Below are 20,796 nucleotides of genomic sequence, written 5' to 3' on the forward strand. Positions count from 1 at the left end.
GGCATGCAAATATGATTCCTTCCCCCTCCAGTTTTGCTTTGCTCCTCCAGTTCAGTTTATTCAGTTCCAAAGACTGCTGGAAAAACACTGTTATAAAATTTATCCTTGATAAATCCTTGGTCTTCTGCCAAGGCAAGGTGCTAGGCAAGCTTTGCAGCTCCCAAGATAAGTGTTGCCGATATGGCTTATTCGTTTAGCCTTTTTTTCCTTCTTTTCTCCCCACTGTAAGTGATTTAGACCAGAGAACACAGAGAATTCTTTCAAATGTCCTCAAAATATGAAAACAACAGAGTGTAGCAACCATGCTGCTGGGGCCGTTAACTTCAAGTTAATCAGATTTTTCCACTTCTTTTTTTGTAATGATGTGAGGTTTTCATCTCTGCATCATTTCCAGCCAGCAGTAATATTTTGGATCCTGATCTGTGTTGTTGACATCACTTGTCTTCTTTTTTCTTTAACCGCCACAAGTGAGGTTACTTCAACTATGCTTAAGAAACAGACTCTTTTAATCTCCTGTTTTATAGCTGCATGGTACTGAGACATGTTTCAAGTCTTTTACATAGCCACAGACCACCATGAAAGTGTTTATTGAGCTCATAAGCATGCATCTATGAAATCCTCTGTACTCGCGGTGCTTGGATGTAGGAGCTGGGTGGAACAGCGTGTTGTTACATTTTGTACAGTCTTTGGGAGTTATGTGGCTCATATTGTTAAAAATCTACCTATCAAATGGTAAATTCCTCAGAGACTGAAGACTGGTTATCTGTGTTACAGATCATTTAAGTCTAATTCCCTCTTGCCCAGCTTCATTTACAACAGTAATCCTATTTTTAATGCCTGATAAAGTAGCATAGCAACTAAATGTTAGATTCGGATCAGCGGAGTATGGGTAGCATGAAGCCCCTAGATACCATTTGCTAAATAATTGTGTCTTGGGCTGCAATGCCCTTTCACTTTTAATCTGTCTCATGCAAACAAGCTAATTAGATATGTATCTTTCCCTGCTGGCGTTTGTGTTTGGCAAGAGGAAGTCAGTTCAGATCACCACGTTTGTTTTTCCACCCTACCTGCTCAGCTGCCACAGAACACGCAGTTTCTAGGGGGGAACACGTGGCTTATCAGTGTAGTCATGCTCATGGTGTACAGAGTATTCACGATACACAAGAGCGGTTAAGTTGTGCATGTAAAGCATGTAGGACTTAATGGGAGTTTTTATTTATTGCTGTAGGACTCAGGGATGCTACATTATCCACACAATCTGGGAGTTTAAGATGAAGATGAGGGTGGTCAGTGGGTCCCTGTGCTGCTGTTTTCATTTTGAAAGTGCAGCAAATCCATCCCCTACCTGAAACCGAGTTGGCGGCTGGGCTGCTGAAGCTATGCCTGTGTACTCAGCACCTCCCTACATTTCTGAACTCACATTCCTCATTGTACAGATTATTAGCTTTATTCATGTGTTTCTTTCTCCTCCCCATTGCCTTGCTCGTTTACGTACCATACCACAATGCAGCCACTCAACAACGGGTCAGAACTGTGCTAGTTAATATGACTGGCTCCTGATTTAGATTTGTTTTGATCTCTTTGAACTTTGAAGATGGATATCATAATCTCTAATATACAAAACATGCTAATTTATCTTCTTACAATCTGTGAGAGGAAAACTGACATATAGCTGAAAGGAACTATCCTTTCTTGTCCTAGGAAAACACTCCCCCCCGCAGGTGAGCATTGCTGAAAATGGGGGATACAAGAGACATCTGTCCTCACCTGGATTCCATAGGAGAGGTGACCAGGGATGATCTGCTGCTCAAGTCCAAGGTATGGGGTGTTCTGGTTGTCAGTCCTTCCCCTTTTAGCTATTGTGCCTGGTTTTGCATGTTTCCTTTCTGAAGAAAATGCTGCTTGTCTCCATAGAGAGGCAGAAACTCTTCTTCTGATGCTGATGTACCCTGCACAGGTCCCACCAAGTAAGCCTTTGTTGACCCCATCTCTCACTGTCATTTTATTCTGCTCAAATGTGTCACTAAGCTAAAACACCACAAAGCGTATATATAATTGGAAGTGTGATATTAAGAAATGAAACACTCTGAGCTGCAGGTTGGCAAGGCCTGTCTTATAGAGAAGTTTCCCACTCTTGAAGGACTAGGTTACTTCAAATCCAAGCAAGCAAACAAACCTTCTTTTATCATGAATATGCAGGGAACTTGCCAGTCTTGTGGAGCTGCGGGACCAAATCTCTGGGCTTGTCTTCAGGTAAAAATGGCTTGCTATTTGTGTGCATGATATAGTGGGACTTCTCTGTAATATAAATAAAAATAATAATAAAAAAGAAAGTATTGTACTAAAAAAAGAAAGAGCTGAAAGCAAAGAGGGGGTTCACAGTGGAACTATCCACTGTTGGTTTGGGGTTTTTTTTGATGGATTCCAAGGGAAACGCTCCCTAGATTAAAGGCTAACGCTGTCAGAATATGCCAAGATATAACAGTTCACTCCTCGTAGGTGATTGCCCCCCGGTAGTCCCAGTAGGAATGAATAAAATGCCCAGCATTGACTGTTGGCTTGGTCCTGCCTCTGCTGGCAACTGGGAAGGGAGGCTGCAAGCGCGAGACCTCAGGAGATGTTGCTCAGGGCAGCAATGCATAAAGGAATGACAAGGGGCCTGCAGGCGGGCAGGGGCAGTTTATTTTTACACTGGAATGCCCAGACATTTTGAGACTGCTCAAATGAGCTGCCCATAGGAGCAATTGCCTTGGAACGGAGCTTTTACGCGGGTGCAAACCTGGTTCCAGGCTTGCTTTCTTAAATCAAACAATTCAAATTTTCCATTTATCCTGGGCCCTGAAAAAAATACAGGTTAGAAAACTGGTAGGATCAATTCTGAAGTTGCAGCTGCTGGTGGGACTGGCATTGCAGGCTTCTTTGTGAAGGGTCTCATTTGTTGTGCCCATTGTACTTTTGCTCTTTTCTCTCACTAGATTGGTTGTCCTTATGTTGGTTGTGGGGAGTCCTTTGCTGACCACAGCACACTTCATGCACAGGTGAGCTTTTATCTGTTGTCCATCTTAAGACAGACAGAGTTGGAGTCTTCCCATTACCTAATCCTCCTCTACCCTGTTCTGGGAGTCCAGTGCTTCAACTTGAGCCAGCTGTCAAATCAGAGTCGTTATTTCGACTTTTAATTTTTAGGCCAAAAAGCACAACCTGACGGTGAATCTGACCACTTTCCGCGTCTGGTGTTACGCTTGTGAAAAAGAGGTGTTCTTGGATCAGCGGCTGGCAACGCACACGCAGACACGGCGAGTAAAGTTCTCTGAACCGGTGGGTCTGTGTCACAACATGGCAGGGTTGAATGCTTGGCAGGGGTTTTGTTTACCTGTTGCAAAATTAGCCAGGAGGTTTCTGCTATTGTCCAGGCTTTTGTTGCGACAGGAACTCTTCCACTGAAAGTGACTACCTGTAGCCAGAGGACCACTAGCTTTACCTGAGAAGATATCCCACCTAGAAGACTTCCAGATGATTTGAATATCCATTTTGACTTTTTTTTTTTTAACCTTTCCTAGCCTCTTCCTTGGGGCATCTGTTTCTAGGAGATGTCACATCCTTATTTTCAATGCATGGCCCATGGAAATTTTAGCTGTCAGACCAGAAACATGTGTACTTGTACAATTGCTGCATATTCCTGATGCCTCTCCTACCATGTGTCGTGGAAGCAGTAATGGCATTATTGCCACTCCTTCCTTGCATTAGTGAAAAGAATAGACAGTGCAACTGGTTCTTCTCTCTCCAGTGTGCTTTTTTAAAGGCTGGCTCGATTTCTGTTTAAGATAATACCTCTCACAACTCATTTTTAAAGCAGGCCTCTCACGGATGCTTAATTCTCTGTCTTTAATCTAGGTTTCTACATTGCTTTCTCCCCCTTTGAAAGCTGTTCCAATTGCAGTGGCTGACGAAGGCGAATCTGAATCAGAGGATGATGATTTGAAAACAAGAGGTAAGTCTGCGTCAAGTTGATGAAAGGGCTGTGAGGGTAGCTCTGCAATCTGGAGGACCTGCACTGAGAGGTTCCAAGAAGCAGAGTGTGGAGATTGCCTAGAAAGGGCTGAATTCTCTCTCCTTTGGGGAGGAATGTAGAAAGCAGCATGTCTGGAAAGTGTTTCATGCCTCTCTTGTTTATGCTTTAGGCCTTACTGGAATGAAAAATCTTGGGAACTCCTGCTACATGAATGCAGCACTTCAGGCGCTCTCTAACTGGTAGGCATTGGGGCCTTTCAGTAGAGTCTTTACTAAACTTCACTAAATATCAAAAGTGGCGCCTGAGACCTTCCTGAGTCTTGCAAAGAGAAATCAGCCAGGCTGGGTGCAGAGAAAATTACTGTTTGTTTAGGGCAACAGAAGTTGACAGTAGGAAAGTGAGTGAATAGCCAACTTGTGGCTACATACGAGACTTGTTTAGATGAGTGCTGGAAGTAAAACTTCATCCTTTCTATTGTGACAGAAAAGTATTTATTGCTTGGGAAGGCACATCACATCTCTTTATTCTCCCCAGTGATATGATTATAAACAACCCATATCCTAAAATATTCTCTAGCTGCCCTGCTGAGAACTAATTCCAGGATCTCTTTTCTATACTGGGAGCAGATTCAGATCAGCCTTTTTCATTTGTTTCAAGTTAGGAGACAAGTCTGCATCTGGGTTCACTTCTTCCCTCGATTTAAAAACAGTATAATAACCATGCTTTTGAAAAGGCATGCATTTAATTTTTGATAGATTCTTAAATAGAAGCAGAGGAGAAATTTCTGTGCACTGAATTCTTCTCTTTTTTTCTTGTAGCCCACCTCTCACGCAGTTTTTTCTGGAGTGTGGCGGACTGGTCCGTACAGATAAGAAACCAGCACTGTGCAAAAGTTACCAGAAGTTGGTGTCTGAGGTTTGGCATAAGAAACGGTGAGTGGTCATTCCCTAATCTAATCTGGGCAGGTTTCATACTTTGGTTAGTTCTGAAGTCTGGCATCAGCAAAGAGGAAATCTGATCTTCAGGGATAAGTGCATTTTCTAAGGCAGTCAGTTCAAACCCTGCGTAGATGGGTATGTAGATGGGCTTCCCCCATGTCTAGGAGATCCCATATCCTGCTACTGGTGATAAAATGGGCATATTGATCTCACTGAGAAGAATACATTCTTAATGTTTTAACTTTAAAAAGGAAGGGATTTCTTTTGATATAGCTTCCCTGTTGGCAATGAAGAAAAAACGATGGAGTAAGGCCATTTCTAAGTACTGTGCATGGAGTGACCAGCACTGAATTGCACTGCTCTTGATTAGCAGAGGGATTGATGATTTGGATGGAAAAAGCGATACAGAGATTTTTACCAAAGAGAGTGGAAAATGCAGGAGATGTTTTGGGAAATGTTTGCTATTGGTTCAAGTTCTAGACCAGTTGAAAGGAAAGTGTAAAATAATGCAGCTATGCCTAAATCTAAAGATGTCTGCTCTGTGTAATCACTTGAAAAAAAATCAAAGTAGGAATTTAAATGGCATCACGTGTTTGTTTCAATTTAGTTGTTAACAAGGGTTAAGTAAGATTAAGAGCAAAAGTGAACTGTGTCTTTCTGGAAGAGAAGGCTGAAGACTTTGAAGCAATATAATGTCATTTTTATATTGGTTTTGATTTACCTCATTTACTGGGTGGTCAGCCCACCCAGGTTTTAAGACAGACATGGTGCTGCAAAATCAAACTGAGTAACTTATTGCAAAACCCTGCTCTGGAAGGAATCACTTGAGACAGTTTAAAGTGTGGGCAGAGCTTTAAGTTATATGTGCTCTAGGGAAGTGTCTCTCTGGAAGGATAGACTGAAATGACTGTGAGAGGTTTTCTGTCATCCAGCTAATAGACAAATATATGCCCAGGCTTTGCAGGTGCATAATTATCTTTTGTCCTATTTAACTAGTTACCACACCCTGTTCTACGGTGCATTAGACAAACTGGCTCCAGACCTGATAAGCAAACTAACTCTTTTTTTTTTTTTTTTTTTTTTCCTGTATCTAAACAGCCCGAGTTATGTTGTTCCAAGCAGTCTATCCCATGGAATTAAACTCGTCAACCCCATGTTCCGAGGCTATGCACAGCAGGTGGGGCCTCAACAAAAACATGCCATTATTCCAGAGATGTTGGGATTTTTCTTCCTGCACCGCTGGTGCTTGTGTTCAGAAGGAAGAGCCTGAGCTCGGGGGTCGTTGCTTGTTTTGTGTCAGTATAGAGTACTTGGGTGGGATTCAGGAGACCTGGGTTCTCTTCTGGGCCCTGCCTCTGGCTTGCTGGTACCAAATCAGTGCACTTTCCTGTGTCAGCTTTCTCACTCAAATTATGATGGTCACCTCCTTTATAAAGGACTTTGAGATCTGTTGGTACAGGCTATATGAGAGTTAGGTATTATTTATTCATGATAATAAATGATACCTTTTATTAGAGCTGAGAAACCTGGATAAATCTGTACTAAAAAGTTAAAGATAGAAATGTTCTATATTCTTTTTCTGGTGAATTACAGCAAATTAAATCTTATTTTAAGATAGTATCCTTTTTTTCTTTGAAGTTTTTATCAGCGTATCTCTAGTGTTTATTCTTTAGAATAAAATGTAAACAACAAACTATGATTATAAAATTTACAAGAGAAGTGACAGTATATCTAAACTGTGATACTGACATGAAGTCAAAACAGAGGATAAAAATAATGATTAATGAAAGAACTTCTGTATTTATCTTTGATGTGAAGTACGTTGGATTGGAAAACTCTCAGCTTTAAAGAGAGAAAGTTGAAAGGAAGACAGGGTAGGCTAAAAGCCAAACTTCCATAAAATAACAGAAACATAATTAACTTTCTGGAGTTGTCAAAATACCAAGTCACTTTCCAGCAGGTCCTTTGAAGCTGACGTATCAGCTCTTTTAGCATGTATTATGAATGTGGGAGCTTGCACCTAGACTGTATAGTCTTTGGTTTCTGGTTCCATTCCCTATTTATTAAAGATTTTAATCTGCCCTCTGGAAGAGAGGGATTGCCATGAGCAGAAGTCAGTGTTCATGAAATTTTTTTTGTGGGTAAGAGTCTGTTCTCTACAGCCTGCTGTCTTCATTAGGTTTCTTCTTCTCTCTCGCCTCTTATCAGAGGTTTACCACTGATAAAGCAGCTCATGGTCTGCATGCTACGGCTGCTCTCCGGATTTTCAGTGTCTTTCAGTTGAAGATGTTCAGATAAAAATTGGGTCATTTATCATTTAGGAATTAAAAACATTTATGTAGCAGACAGGCTGCTTGGTACATTGCCACGGTACTCTCTCTGCTTTAGTAGGGTCTCCTCGTGTTGCGGATGTTCGTAACCTCTGTGGGCAGCATTGAAAGAAGCTGTGAATGAAGCCATCTCTTTTGCCCCTCTCATTTCCATCATTTCTGGATGGATACTAACATGGAATTACTCCTGGTTTTCAGGACACTCAGGAGTTCCTGCGGTGCCTGATGGATCAGCTTCACGAAGAACTGAAGGAACCAATTGTTGCAGAGACGAGGGATTTGGATACCAGTGACCAGGATGACAAGCGAGAGGGAGACCAAAGTCCTTCGGAGGATGAGTTCCTTTCCTGTGACTCAAGCAGTGACAGGGGTGAAGGAGATGGTCAAAGCCGGACCACAGGGGGCATGGGCAGCAGCTCCCTGGCAGAGACAGAGTTGTTGATCCAGGACGAAGCAGGGAGGGGGATCTCCGAGAAAGAGAGGATGAAGGACAGAAAGTTCTCCTGTGGTCATCGTCGCAGCAACTCAGAGCAGGTGGATGAAGATGCAGATGTTGATACTACTATGATGCCAGTTGATGGTAGAGCCTCACCTGAGGTGCTGCCAGCTCCCCGTCCTGCCAGCCCATGTAGGACACCAGGTATAAACCTCTTCCAGTCGTCTTATTTGTGAGAAGACACATTGTCATCCTACACACGGATAGTGTGTAGTGCAGTGGCAAACAACAGATAGTGTGACTGTTCCTTCTATGGGTTTCAAAAGATTTTTGCATCTAAGACTTTCGTCAGTGCTCCTGGCCTTTGTGCACAGTTGCTTCAGGAAGAAGATGTCGTACGTAAGCCAGAGAGGTGCTTAGCCAGGCTAAAGTACTACAGAGCTGAGTAGAGACCACATCCTGAAGGCAGTGATAGCTGCCTCTGCCAAACCTGCAAATGCTGTATTTATGCCTTTTCCTAATTTAAGAAAAAGATTTTATATATGTGCATTGCGTTATTTGATAGGCTGGCCTGGGGAAACGGAGGTGAAAGATTATATTTGTTAATGTTGGACTGTGGACCTTGTGGAGAGAAAAGGGAGATGCACAGTTTCTGCATTTTGGTGTCCTAGGGAAAAGAGCAGCAGTTAAGATGTAGGTGTGGAGTCACCTCAAACTGAACATATCCGATCTTTCAACACTTCTTTATGTAAGAATCTTACTCTGCCAACTGGCACTGAAGACAGCAATGCTGTTTATGTGGATTAAGGATACAGGAGCAAGCTGTAAAACCTAATTAGTCATAAGTGTGAAAAAAATGGCGGGCTGGTTGTTTGTTTTTTTTTTCATATGTAATTATTAGCTGTTCAGTATAGCTCTGTGTGCACTTTTATCCATGCACTGAGGGAGCTGTATCTGCCAGCCTGTGCAAGAAGGACAGTTAATAGACACAGCAGTGTACATATTGGGAAAGATCCTGTGCTGGAACACAGAGCTGGGCTGACACTGACTGCAGTAGGGTTACCTTTCATAACTGGGATTTTCACCAGTGCCCTTTTCCCTCCCCATTTTCCCAAACAGAACCTGACAATGATGCCTACGTGCGCTGCTCCTCACGCCCCTGCAGTCCCGTCCATCATGAAATGCACTCCAAGCTCTCCAGCAGTCCTCCTCGCTCCAGTCCTGCCAGGCTTGGACCTTCCTACGTACTCAAGAAAGGTAGTGCAAAGAGCATATGCTGGGAGGCAAATTGGGGAGCGTGTAGAGGAGGAGGAGTTCATTTACAGAAGAGAGAAGGAATCTGTCATGAGTCTTGATTAACAGTTGTAAGAGCTGACTCCCCTGGACATCAGTGCTTTCTAAGATAGTACTAGGCACAAACTAAAAAAGTGCTAGGCACTAGTAAACCTGCAGGTAAGGTCAAGCTCTGGGCACAACAGATGCTCTAGTATGCCCTTATATTGGAGCCTGAAGTGATTGCCATGTCTGCATCTGCATGCTGTGTTTGTTATTAATAAAATAGCTATGAAGTCCCGGCGCAAGCTCTGTCCCTTTAGGGGAGTGTGGAGATGTGTAAACATTTGTCTGCCAGACTTGAATTTCATAGCACACGGGCCAAGGAACTGTAAGATGATGTTACCGAGGGAGAGCTTCCTGCCTCAGACACCTTGGGCTCACAATAACAGAATTAAGGTTGCAGATGTCAATCCAGTGCTGGGAGCATTGTTAGCCTTCAGAGAGGAGCTTGGCTTCTGTTGTTATCAAACTAGTCTCTTCATCCCAAGCAAATTGCAAATCGAAATCCCTCAGCATTGCATAGTCTGCAAACACAATAGCATGTTCTTATACCACTGTCCCTACAGCTGTTCAGTAATGGCATTCTTTCCTCAGCTGTGTCCCAGCCCCTTGGCTGAGGTCAGCACAGCCACAGATGTTCTGGATGGATAAAAAGCACTCTGACTCCATGCACGTGTTTGTGGGGAAGAGGGTTTGTTATTAAAACTGTGTGTTTGGCCAGTCCCTGCTCTGGCAAGTCCTCTCCCGTGCAAGACACCTGGGGAACACATGGTAAATGTCAGAGTGGAAAAAAAAAAAAAAGGACAAATTACACAGGCAGGTGAGGGGGAAGAGGAATTAAAGTATAAAGCTTAGAGCAAAATGTTGGAAGACCTCAGAAAAGCTGGGACTCTCTGCGGCAGGGCCAGGCTTCTAAACATGTAGTAAGAGGATGGAAACAGTAAGACAATTTCTGCCTGCTGAGAGCTGGCACATTTGTGTTGGTTCAGTTGGCTGCCTCCCCCTTTCTTGTACCACATGAAGCAGCAGTGTTCTTCATGTCAGTTTACAACGGGCTCCACTGTCTCACTGGCGTGCAAGTGGCGTCTGAACATGCAGGACAGCACTTCTGTTCTTCTTGTGGGGCTGCATGACTCTATTGAGATGGGAGGCTGGGAAGGAGTTGCCACATTACGGGTCTCCCTTGTCTGTCTTTCAGCCCAGATGCAGGCTTCTGGGAAAAAGAAGAAAGAACTTCGTTACCGTAGTGTGATTTCTGACATCTTTGACGGCTCCATTCTCAGCCTGGTGCAGTGCCTCACCTGCGACAGAGTGAGTCTCCTGGTGGCAGTCAGTAAAAGAGCAGAGAGTCTCCTGGCTTGTAGATCTCTTCTTAGGAAATGGCGCTTCTATTTCCAAACACTGCGGGATGCAGTAGGCCTGCTGAAATGATAATAGGTGGATGGTGGGGAAGGTGTGAGAAACCTGCCACGCCAAGAAGTCGTATTTCTCTGTAAGGGTCTGTTTGCTTATCCGTGTTACTGAGTTGGTCTACCAGTATCCCATTCACATTAGAAAACTGATTCCAGTGCTAGAAAACCATGACAAAAGTCATCCTGCTGACAGCAGTGAAGAATAATTAGCCAGAGCGAGTTGCTCTTACTGCCAGCTCAGGTTTCCAGCCTAGACAAAATTCAATCAGTGATAAAAGGTGATGAAGGTCAGGTCCCAGTGGCATTACATGCTCAGGAAACCCAGACCTCTTCCTCTTGGATATTTCCAGGTTTCTACGACAGTGGAGACATTCCAGGACCTGTCACTCCCAATCCCAGGGAAGGAGGACTTGGCCAAGCTGCACTCAGCCATCTACCAAAACGTGCCAGCTAAGACAGGGGCATGTGGGGACAACTATGCCTCACAGGGCTGGATTGCTTTCATCATGGAGTATATCCGGAGGTGTGTTTCCTGTGCAGGACCTCTTTTTTTTGGTGTTCGCCCTGCAGTGCTGGAAGGCAGCTATCCCTAACCAGTGGTGTTTACAGCAGAACGTCAATTGTAACCATTCCTTGGACAACAGTATGTGGTACCTCACAGGCCTTTGAGCCTTTTCATGTAAACGGGTTGCTACTGTTCCTCCAGTTCTGTCATACACCTTGAAATCTCTTGTGCAGCTGATAATATCTCACTCATTTCTGCCTTTAGCTCAGTTTTGCCCTGCAGAGCAAATTAATTCCTGGTGTAGTTTTCCAAATAATTTCCAGCTTGAGCAATCACAGTAGGAATATCAGCTGAGAGGAATAATGCTTTCCCTGCTCCTGGGATGTGCGATGAGCTTAGGACCTACAGCTAGAAGGAAACCCATCACCCATTTGGGGTTTTGTATGCCAAAGCATCCAGCTATTTTATGTATAACTCTTTCTCTTAATCCCCTCTCTTCTGCAGATTTGTGGTGTCCTGTATCCCTAGCTGGTTTTGGGGTCCTGTTGTGACGCTGGAGGATTGTCTTGCTGCCTTTTTTGCAGCGGATGAGTTGAAGGGTGAGTTTTCTTCAGTGGGGTCTGACAGTACGAAACAAGGAAAACCGCATGTAGGAGTATTTCACATGCATTTTGGAGGCAGATTAAATCTGGAAAGCCTGCCTCAGTATTTCACTGAGAGACTGGCAGTAGCAAAACTTGGGATTTCAGCAACTCTAAGCAGAAGTGTTTTCTCACCTGCTCACGGGTGCTGCTTTTTCATTCTGAATCTGGGTGAGAGTGTCTTCTGTGAGGAGCAGATGTGGCTGTTGGTTGTTTGTGCGTGCTGTGGCTCTTTAGCCTTCTCAGATTCTTCGCTTTCTCCGTCCGCTCCATAAGCTCTAGAGGACTTAAACTGTTTGCCGTAGGCACTTGTGTTGGTGGACAATTGTATGCTTTTTTGCTAGTTGACTGCATTCTCTTCTTGCCTACGCTTAGCGAGAGAAGTGTTTGTTTTGATCTCTTCTCACCCTGGCTTCCCCAAGAGGTTGCTTAACTTGGTTTCTCTGCATGGGATGGAAATGTAGCCATATCAGTGTTGTGTGCTCTGAGGAACTGCATAATGGCTTTCTTCTCTTTGTCTACAGGGGACAACATGTACAGTTGTGAACGGTGTAAAAAGTAAGTTTGCATTATGTGTATTTCTGGAACTTTTATTTCTCTGTACTGCTTTCAAACATTTTGCTATGCCCTCTGCCTGGACATTTCTTCTGCTGAGTAGCACGTAAAATCTGCCTTGCTTTATATGAGACTTCTGGTCTTGAGAGGTCACTGATTGCAGATAGGAAAAGTGCTGGCTTTTTGAGGAAAAGAAAGGAGGAAGGATACGAACAGGGATGTGGCTTGGCAGTAGTGGAGATACTGTGTTAGAAAGAAGAGGCAACCTACTCATGCCATGCCTCATTTGGGAAGGATGCTGCAAAGAGCCTGAATTTGTTGCTGCTGGAATTCAGGATTTATTTTGTATCTCAAAGTGTGCAAGACCCAGCCTTGCCTTTTGCCATCTCTTTGCTTTAGAGATTTCTCACAGCTATTTTTTTTTTCCTCCCTCAGACTGCGTAATGGAGTGAAGTACTGCAAAGTCCTTCGGCTACCAGAGGTGAGTAAAAGCACCGTGTTCCCTAGTTTTCTTTTAGCAGCCACTGAGGCGGTAAGGAGGCTAGAAGGAGAACAGAAATAGCAGTTTGTTTTGGTGGCAAAGTCCTGTATCTAGACCAGAATAGACTCCCCCATTCTAAGCTGATGAGCCAACAGGTTTCATGACTAACAGGCAAAGAACTCTTGCAAAGATCAGACGCACAGAGATGTGCTGTTTTATCAGAATACCCAGAGTAAAACTGCGCTTTGGTGTTCTTTGGCTTTGGTCTTTTAGATTCTTTGCATCCACTTGAAACGGTTCCGGCATGAGGTGATGTATTCCTTCAAGATCAACAGCCATGTCTCCTTCCCCTTGGAGGGGCTGGATCTGCGACCTTTCCTAGCCAAGGAATGCGTCTCCCAGATCACCACCTACGATCTCCTGTCAGTCATCTGTCACCATGGCACAGCAAGCAGTAAGTCCTTCTGGGAGTACAGGTGAACAGGAATGAGATGAGTATGAGCAAAGCAGAGGTGTGTTCCAGGATGAGCCATCACCTCCTCTGGGGTGATGCGCAGCGTAAGGCCTGCCCCCTCCGTTCCCAGGCTTGCTCAGCCTCTGCCCTTTGAAAAGTGAATCCAACAGCTTCTGACAGATCCCCTGCAGCTCCTCCGGCCTCACCACTGGGTTGGCTCGAACCCTTTCCCGATGTTCAGGCTCACTGAGAGGCCCTTTCTGAGGAAGGCAAATCAGGGTGACAGTGCCAGGCTCCCTTGCTCCTGCTTGAACTGAACAGGAATTATACTTTTTTTTTTTTGTCTCTCTCTACGTTCTCTGCCAGCAGCTAATACTGTTTGTGCTGCTGACATTATTCCAGGCCTGACTTCTGTCCATCAGTGTTGTGTTTTCTCTGTAACAGGTGGGCATTACACAGCCTACTGCCAGAACGTGATCAATGGCCAGTGGTATGAGTTTGATGATCAGTATGTCACTGAAGTCCATGAGACCGTGGTACAGAATGCAGAAGCCTATGTCTTGTTCTACAGGTGAGCTGTGCCCTGGGTGCAGCAGTCCTTGCTGCTTGCAGAATAGCCAGAAATGCATTTCACAAACTAAGCTTTCAGGCATTGCTTAATTTTCTTTTCCTTTCCCTACTGAAGGAAAAGCAGTGAAGAAGCTGTGCGAGAGCGTCAGAAAGTTGTGTCCCTTGCCAGCATGAAGGAGCACAGTTTACTCCAGTTCTACATCTCTCGAGAGTGGCTCAATAAATTCAACACCTTTGCTGAACCTGGTCCCATCACCAATCACACCTTTCTGTGCTCTCACGGAGGTAAGGCAGTGCTGCTGGACCTGGGAACAGCCGCTCTCAGCTGTACCTTTATGCCTCTGGTGCATTAACAAATGCAGAAAAAAGCCTCCAGCTGTCATCCTGATACAGCGAATGCTGCAGTAGGATCCGCTCCTTTGGCCGGAGCTCCAGCTCACTCAGGGAGAAATGAGACAATTACCCCGTTGTCCCGCTGATCGGAGGCCCAGAGGGATGTGTAGTGCTGGGAAACAACAGTTTTGAGTTCTCCATTTGTTTTTAAAAACAAACCTGTAGAAAGCAGATAAGACAGCATTTATCTGTGTCACCCTATCAGCAAGGTTGGCCTTCAGTGTTTGTTTGGAGAATGGAGCATGCACTAGTGAAGAGAGCAGATACTGTGCTTTACTGTTCTGCTTCTTCATCTGTCATGCTGGGGAGCGCTCGTGTTTATAAATCTCCAACTGGAAATAAAGCACTTGATTAGAAATTGAGGCCATGAATTGAGAAACCTCCACAATTAATGAACCCTTGACTGTCTTCCATTAGCAGAGGAAGCAGATTCTGGAATCAGGGAGTTGTCAGCAAGAAAGATCTGCCTGTTTTTATTTGTGTCTCTACCCAGCAATAACGAGTTCCCCGGTTAACTCTCCCTCTTGCCTTTCCTCTACAGGGATCCCTCCTAATAAATACCACTACATCGATGACCTGGCTGTGATTCTGCCCCAGAACGTGTGGGAGTATCTCTACAACAGGTGAATGTGGCCACTTCATTCTCCCTCCCAGTGAGTTTTTGGTTTTGTTTCACACCTTGGGCAGTGACCAAGACACAATGCCTTCCCAGGGCACCCTAAAGGCATGCGGTACTTGGTGTGGACTGGCACAGACTGGTATTTGGTAGACCCTCCTAATCTCAACCAAGATGAAATATATCAATTGTCCCAGAGCAATATTGTGACCCTCACTGTGTTGGGTAAAGGCAGTACGCTCCAGTCAGCTGCAGATGCACCTCTTTCACCAGTGTCTGGAGTAGTATAAAAACCTGTCCCTGTAGGATCCAGGGCTGGGAATCGTATCCATTCAGTTCTCCCTTCCCGTCCCTCTCTTCCTGGGCTCAGGTTCGGGGGCGGCCCTGCTGTGAACCATCTGTACGTGTGCTCGATTTGCCAAGTGGAGATTGAAGCACTTGCCAAACGCAGGAGAATTGAAATCGACACCTTCATCAAGGTTCGTACGGGAAACATCTGAAAGAAATTGCAAAGGGCAGAGGTGGGAAATGGAGACCTGTCACACACAGTTAGTGGAAAACTCCTGCCCCTCTCTTCCAGAACGTGATCTACAGCATGGCCAGGAGATTGATCTTGGGGTTCCCCAGTGCGAACAGCATGGGGAGGGGCAGCTGGAAGACGATAAAGCTGTGCACGGCTGCATGCAGACATGAAGTTTGAGACCATCCTAGTTTCTTGCCTGCTCTAGTGAGCAGGAACAGGTAGTGAGGCAGGTGGTAGAATTACAAGGAGTTCTTCTGAAGAATGGCAAGGCTGCCTTAGAGTTAACAGAAGGGGCTCACCAGGTCTCAGGAGTGACTAAATCTTTCCTGTGTGACTCTGTTCTCTACTCTCCCAGCTGAACAAGGCTTTCCAAGCAGAGGAGTCTCCAAGTGTCATCTACTGTATCAGCATGCAGTGGTTCCGTGAGTGGGAAGCCTTTGTCAAGGGGAAAGATAACGGTAAGAAGCCAGAATCTGGAATCTCTCAGGGGTGAGAGGTAGAATGGAAACAAGTCTATTTGTGAGGTCCTCAGTGAGCACTGTGCCTGCCTGGTACGACTTGAGGCTGAACGGAGTTCAGACAACAGCCACTCAGATGCCCTGCTGGTCCCCCAGGGCAGGCCAGAGACACCAAGAGAACTAGCTGGGGAAAAAAGCTGAATCTGGTGGCAACGTGGAAAGCAGAATGGTTTTTCACATGTTTGTTCTCCTCTTACAGAGCCTCCCGGACCAATTGACAACAGCAAGATTGCACTCACGAAAGCAGGTGGCCACATGCAAGTTAAGCAGGGTAAGGCTTGTGCTCGCTGTCTTGTAGCGTTCCTAAGAGGTGAAGGAGAATGTTCCACTGGATCTAGCTGTCCATAGTGAAGCGCTCACAGAGCAAGATGGTGTTGCAGAGGATGACAGTTCTCTGCACATCCCAGTGCTGGCTGCCCTGAGTGAGCTGTCTCAGTTCTCCATGGGCAGCTCCTGCATGACCAGTGTGCTGATATGACTTAGAATTGTCTAGGTTGGAAGGGACCTTTAAGACCACTTGTTATAATGAAGCCTGCAGTCCTCCCCTCCTGCTGTTGCTGTTCCCCAGGCCCCTTCCACCACTCCCCTTTGTCCCACTTTGTGTTGTAGCTTTGATTTTGTGTTGCTCTTGACTTGGTGTTTACTCAGCATCTGCTGTGGTCCAGCTTGTGAAACATTGCTTGTGCTGTCCCCACTGGGCTCTCATGCCAAGCAGATAATGATTGCGTTTGCATCTCAGTTGCCTCTCAGAGGAACCCTTTCTGCTCCTCTGTAACCATTATGGCAAAGTTCTCTGCTTTCCCTGCTTTGTGCTTTCACCACCTTAAGTTGCCCCTCCTAGGACAGCTTGGAGAGGGGGTTCAGTCTCCCCCAGACACTGCAACCCCAACTGCCTGGCACTGGTGTGTCCCAGTGGTGTTTTTAAGCCCCTGGGCTCTCGCAGCTCATTCACTGCTGCACGTGAGGGGTCGGGCAGATCCTGCTGTCAGGGGCTGTTCCTGCTCGGTTCCTCTCGGGGAAAGGAAGAAGTGACCCCACAGCCGTCTGCTACACTGCCGCAGAGCCCCGGTGGCTTCCAGCAGCAGGTGGCACTGCGGAGGGCTGGTGGGGACCAAAGTGGCTGCAGCTGTGGCTACAGCTGTGCAGTGCAGAGCTGGCAGTGGGGTGGGGGCTTCGGTGGGACTGGACCATGCAGCTGCAGGGACCACCAGTGCCTCGCTTTCCCTAAGGGGTGAGCAGGGGCAGGTGGCTGGAGAGGACATCCTGGGGTTGTGGTGCACCAACCTTTCCCTCCGACCGCTGCACAGAGCAAGGCCCTGCCGGCTGCGTCTCACTCCTGCTGTTGTCCCTTTCAGGCGCTGACTATGGGCAGATTTCTGAGGAGACGTGGATTTATTTAAGCACACTGTACGGAGGGGGCCCCGAGATTGCTATCAGGCAGAATGTGGCCCAGGTCCAAGAACTGGAAAACCTCCACGGGGAGCAGAAGATTGAAGCAGAGACGCGGGCTGTGTGATCTGTGCGGGATGGGGCAGGGAAGGTATGGCACAGATAGGGCCGGGTTGGATGGGGGGCTGAGTAACCTCCAGTGGAAGGCATGGCAGGGGGGTTGGAACAAGATGATCTTTAAGGTCCCTTCCAACCGAAACCATTCTATGATTCTATACATCTGGGTGGGGATGGAAGGCTGGGGAATCCTGAGGAGTTAAACCTCTTCCGTTGTCCGGTATTTGGTGTGCACAGCTCCCACCATCGCTTCTGGGGAAGGCGGGTTTCCTCCGCCATCCTTCCATGTGGCTTTGAATATAGGGGTGGCGCTGGGCAAGACTGGGGCAAAAGCAGCTTCCCTGTAATTCATCTCTGGATAACACTGCTGTAGGAGACAGCAGCCAAACTTGACTGGGGTACAGTCTGACCTGAGGCCATTCCCTTTTGTTTGCTTAAAAGACACCAGCGCTCCCAGCTTGCCCCCCAGTGAACCGACTCTGCTCCTTTGCAGGTTTTGCTTTTGGCACTTTTCAACTCAAATGTATAAAGATAATGAAATGTTATTTATGTTTCCAGTGGGCAGTGTTGCAACTAGAGAAACCTGTTAGTTGAAGCTGACTAAGCCACAGGGTCTCCTGGTAGCTCTGTGCTGGTGCTGCGCAGCTGTCACAACTTCCTTGTTTTTGCTCTTTATCTAATTCTTGCAAATTCAGTTGCAATCAACTAAGAAATTTTGAAAGAGGCTCTTTCTTTCTTCCCTAGCCCCTAATGCCACCCCTTCATCGTCCTGCAGATTATTTTTGTTTCCTCCTTGTATCTGATTTCATGTGTTCAGCACCTTTTCAGAGAATAAAGCTGGAAGATGAGTCCTTCCCACTGTACAATTTCTGCTAAAGCTCCTGGCAGCTTTATAGCTGTGGGCTGCAGCTTTCCAGGTGTTGGGCTCACAGGGGCGGTATATGAGTGGCTTAAACTCAGAGCCGCTAACGGGCAGGCTGCGCTGCAGCGGGATGGCGCCGACGCAGGCTTTAGGACTCCTGGTTCATAGCCCTGTTCTCCAACTGACCCTGCTGTAAGCCAGGATCTGTCCTGACATGCAAAGGGGGTGTGAAGGTTGAGGAGGAGCCGGTTTGTTCGCACAGAGCCTGTTTCGGTGGGTCACCCTTGGACAGGGCGGTGATTCGGTGCCGGGCAGCGCCCTGGCTGAGCGGGCCCCGGGCTGTTGAAGCAGCTTTTGAGGAATGAGCTGCTTTCTGCAAACCCCCACCTGCGTGCTGAGGTCATTCCAGCTTCTCAACACAGATGTCGCTTGTGTACGCACTGGCTCATTTAATGAACAGAAATAACTCCCTCCCCAATCGACTGCTGCTAACGCAGCCACAGAGCATCCGATAGCAGGCAGTGGAGAGGCACGAAGATAGAAAAGGCTAAACCCTACTTTTCTCAGCAGGCCTATGCTTAAAAGTTCATCTCGTAAGCCAGAAAGGCGATAGTGGAAGCTCTGCCTTTGAATGCAATTTAATGGAAGCAGAGCCAGGCAGAGGTGGCCTCTCATGTGCTGTTCGTGGTGCCGGAACCTGAATGATTCGGCAGCATCAGGTCTGGCCTTGGTGGTACCAGAGTCAGCATGGGGCTGGGGGCTCCTCAGCGCCTCAGGTAAGAGAGGGAGGGGGGAGGGAAAGGCTGCTCTTTGATTCAGAAAGTGGAAAAGGGCGTAGGACAGGAGAATTTGGAAAGAAAAATGTGGCCTTCAGATTTATTTTTTTTTTTTTTTTTTTAGACAAAATGTTTGCTGCAAACAGCAACTTACTGTTTTTAAAAGTGTCTGTAAATGGTTCAGCATGTTAATTTTACTATCCCGTTCATTGGATGTTGTACGTGCCCAGCCAGGCCCGGGGGAGGTCAGAGAATGAGCCACTGTTGGGATTTCTCATTGTTTTAAGCTGTCTTTGTTAGCCGCTGCAGCGGCTTCGAGTCTGCTGCAGAGCTGTAGGGCTGCATGTCTGTGTTGTCCGTGCCGGTCAGAGGCTGCTGTACAGACCGTAATAACACTCCTGTGCTTAAGTGTTATACTTTGTGCTGAAAATGTGTTACAATAAATACATGTGCATTCAACAAGCTGCTGACTGGTGCCTGCCCGGCGTGGCCAGAGGGTCTGACAGCTTCCAGGGAGTTTATGATGTTCATGAAAAAATAAAAATATTTTAAAAATAAAAAATTCCAAACTTCCTGCTGCCAAGAGGCATTGCAGTAACTGAGCCGGCTAAGCAGCAGCGAGCTTCTGTAGCCCACGTCCCCGAAGCCACACTGCGCTCGTTCGGAGGAGGGCGCCTGCTCCTTGCAGTCTCTGCTTACGAAGACTTCATCTTTTCGTTTATCCCATTTCGGCTGAGTTTGTCTCAGAAGGCCCGTCCTGTCTGGCAGCATGTGCTACCCATCACCATCATTGCTATGAAAGTAGCTCACAAGGGAAGTAGCTGAAGTTTCATTGAGCTGTTCCAGGTCTGTAGAAAAGTTTTCTGTCGTCTGTTGTGTGGCTAAAATGTCCTCACTGAGATAATCCACTTCCCTGGTAACGCTTACGTGAGAGCAGCTTTGCTACCGCGTCCGCAGGAGAGGCTGTGCTCCTGCCGGCCTGCGACCACCTTCTGCCACTGTGCATTAAGGGAGCTGCTAATCCAGGCAGGGCACAGGGGCGCCGCCGGCGGGCTGGGGCTGGAGGATGGGAACAGTCCTCTGCCAGAGCGGTGAATGGCACTGCCTCAGCCGACGCCCGAAATACCCGGAGAAACCGAGCTCGAGTTGGGTTACTAAGAACTTGCAGCTTGTTCTTTAGCAACTTGAAGTCAACCGCCAAAACTTGCATCTCACAAACAAACCCCGTCACCTCAGCAACTGCAGAACAGCTCAAAACCTTCCAGGAGACAGTAACGAACACCCTCCCCTGGGGAGGGGATTATTCAGTGTCTAGACAAGCAGCTTGGCAAAACCGTCATTGTACTTTTTGTTACCCTCTGTCCGTTAAAGCACTCAAAGCCCAGTTCTGCATCCATATTTCATTTGAAACCTGACTGCAGCACTGCTTTTCTCTGACTCCTGCAGTAGGCAGCTATGGTATTTCCAGGCACACGGCTCAGACGCAGCTTTGGGACGCAGTGCCAATGTGAGCTACATTTCACGGGTAACTCTTATCAGTTGTTTTTGCAAATCACTTCATTTCCCCCTTATTTTATCAGGTCCCTTGATGATTGCAAGAAGGGGAGATTAAAAAACTTCTCACGCGTTGGACTGATGGAGCTAACCCCAGTATTTAGATGACCTGCTCCTTCCTCCCAGTCTCCTGGGCATACTGGGGAGCTCAGCTTACAGGCGCTGCTCCTCTTCCCTCGACTCCTCATGCCTGGGCTGCGGCCGCATCAAACACATCGCTTGGGTGCAGCCCAGCTGCGATACACAGACGAGTACCCTGCCCCGTCTGCCCCACGCACACCTCATGTCTCAGCTCAGGAAAGGGGAAACAGCTCTTCCCCCGGTGCCACAGGGCCCACGTACCCGCAGCTCTGCCTTCACCAGCACTCGCTCACGAGCC

At 46.7% G+C, this 20,796-nt stretch overlaps 1 protein-coding gene across 1 annotated transcript; it reads left to right on the forward strand.

Moving 5' to 3' along the window:
- The first annotated feature begins 1,711 nt into the window (after positions 1 to 1,711).
- On the forward strand, positions 1,712 to 19,325 carry USP20 (ubiquitin specific peptidase 20). The gene is made up of 24 exons (XM_082492510.1): positions 1,712 to 1,818; positions 2,200 to 2,253; positions 2,976 to 3,038; positions 3,187 to 3,318; positions 3,895 to 3,991; positions 4,182 to 4,251; positions 4,831 to 4,944; positions 6,049 to 6,127; positions 7,479 to 7,920; positions 8,836 to 8,973; positions 10,250 to 10,362; positions 10,814 to 10,986; positions 11,473 to 11,567; positions 12,134 to 12,167; positions 12,600 to 12,645; positions 12,919 to 13,099; positions 13,544 to 13,670; positions 13,785 to 13,954; positions 14,604 to 14,685; positions 15,049 to 15,157; positions 15,557 to 15,659; positions 15,919 to 15,990; positions 17,075 to 17,259; positions 18,655 to 19,325. Exons 1-23 carry the CDS (start codon positions 1,738 to 1,740, stop codon positions 17,233 to 17,235), a joined length of 2,736 nt encoding a protein of 911 aa, XP_082348636.1. The 5' UTR covers positions 1,712 to 1,737; the 3' UTR covers positions 17,236 to 17,259; positions 18,655 to 19,325.
- The last annotated feature ends 1,471 nt before the right edge of the window (positions 19,326 to 20,796 follow it).

The sequence above is a fragment of the Vanellus vanellus genome (assembly GCF_965231255.1).
Source record: "Vanellus vanellus genome assembly, chromosome: 18".
Taxonomy (NCBI): Eukaryota; Metazoa; Chordata; class Aves; order Charadriiformes; family Charadriidae; genus Vanellus; species Vanellus vanellus.

What these genes read in the sequence shown, in the direction of transcription:
- USP20 (XM_082492510.1), top strand. Translation starts at nt 1,738, where the DNA reads ATGGGGGATACAAGAGACATCTGTCCTCACCTGGATTCCATAGGAGAG. An exon ending in TCACCATGGCACAGCAAGCA is followed by an intron (nt 13,100 to 13,543) that starts GTAAGTCCTTCT and finishes TCTCTGTAACAG; the next exon opens with GTGGGCATTACACAGCCTAC. An exon ending in GCCTATGTCTTGTTCTACAG is followed by an intron (nt 13,671 to 13,784) that starts GTGAGCTGTGCC and finishes TCCCTACTGAAG; the next exon opens with GAAAAGCAGTGAAGAAGCTG.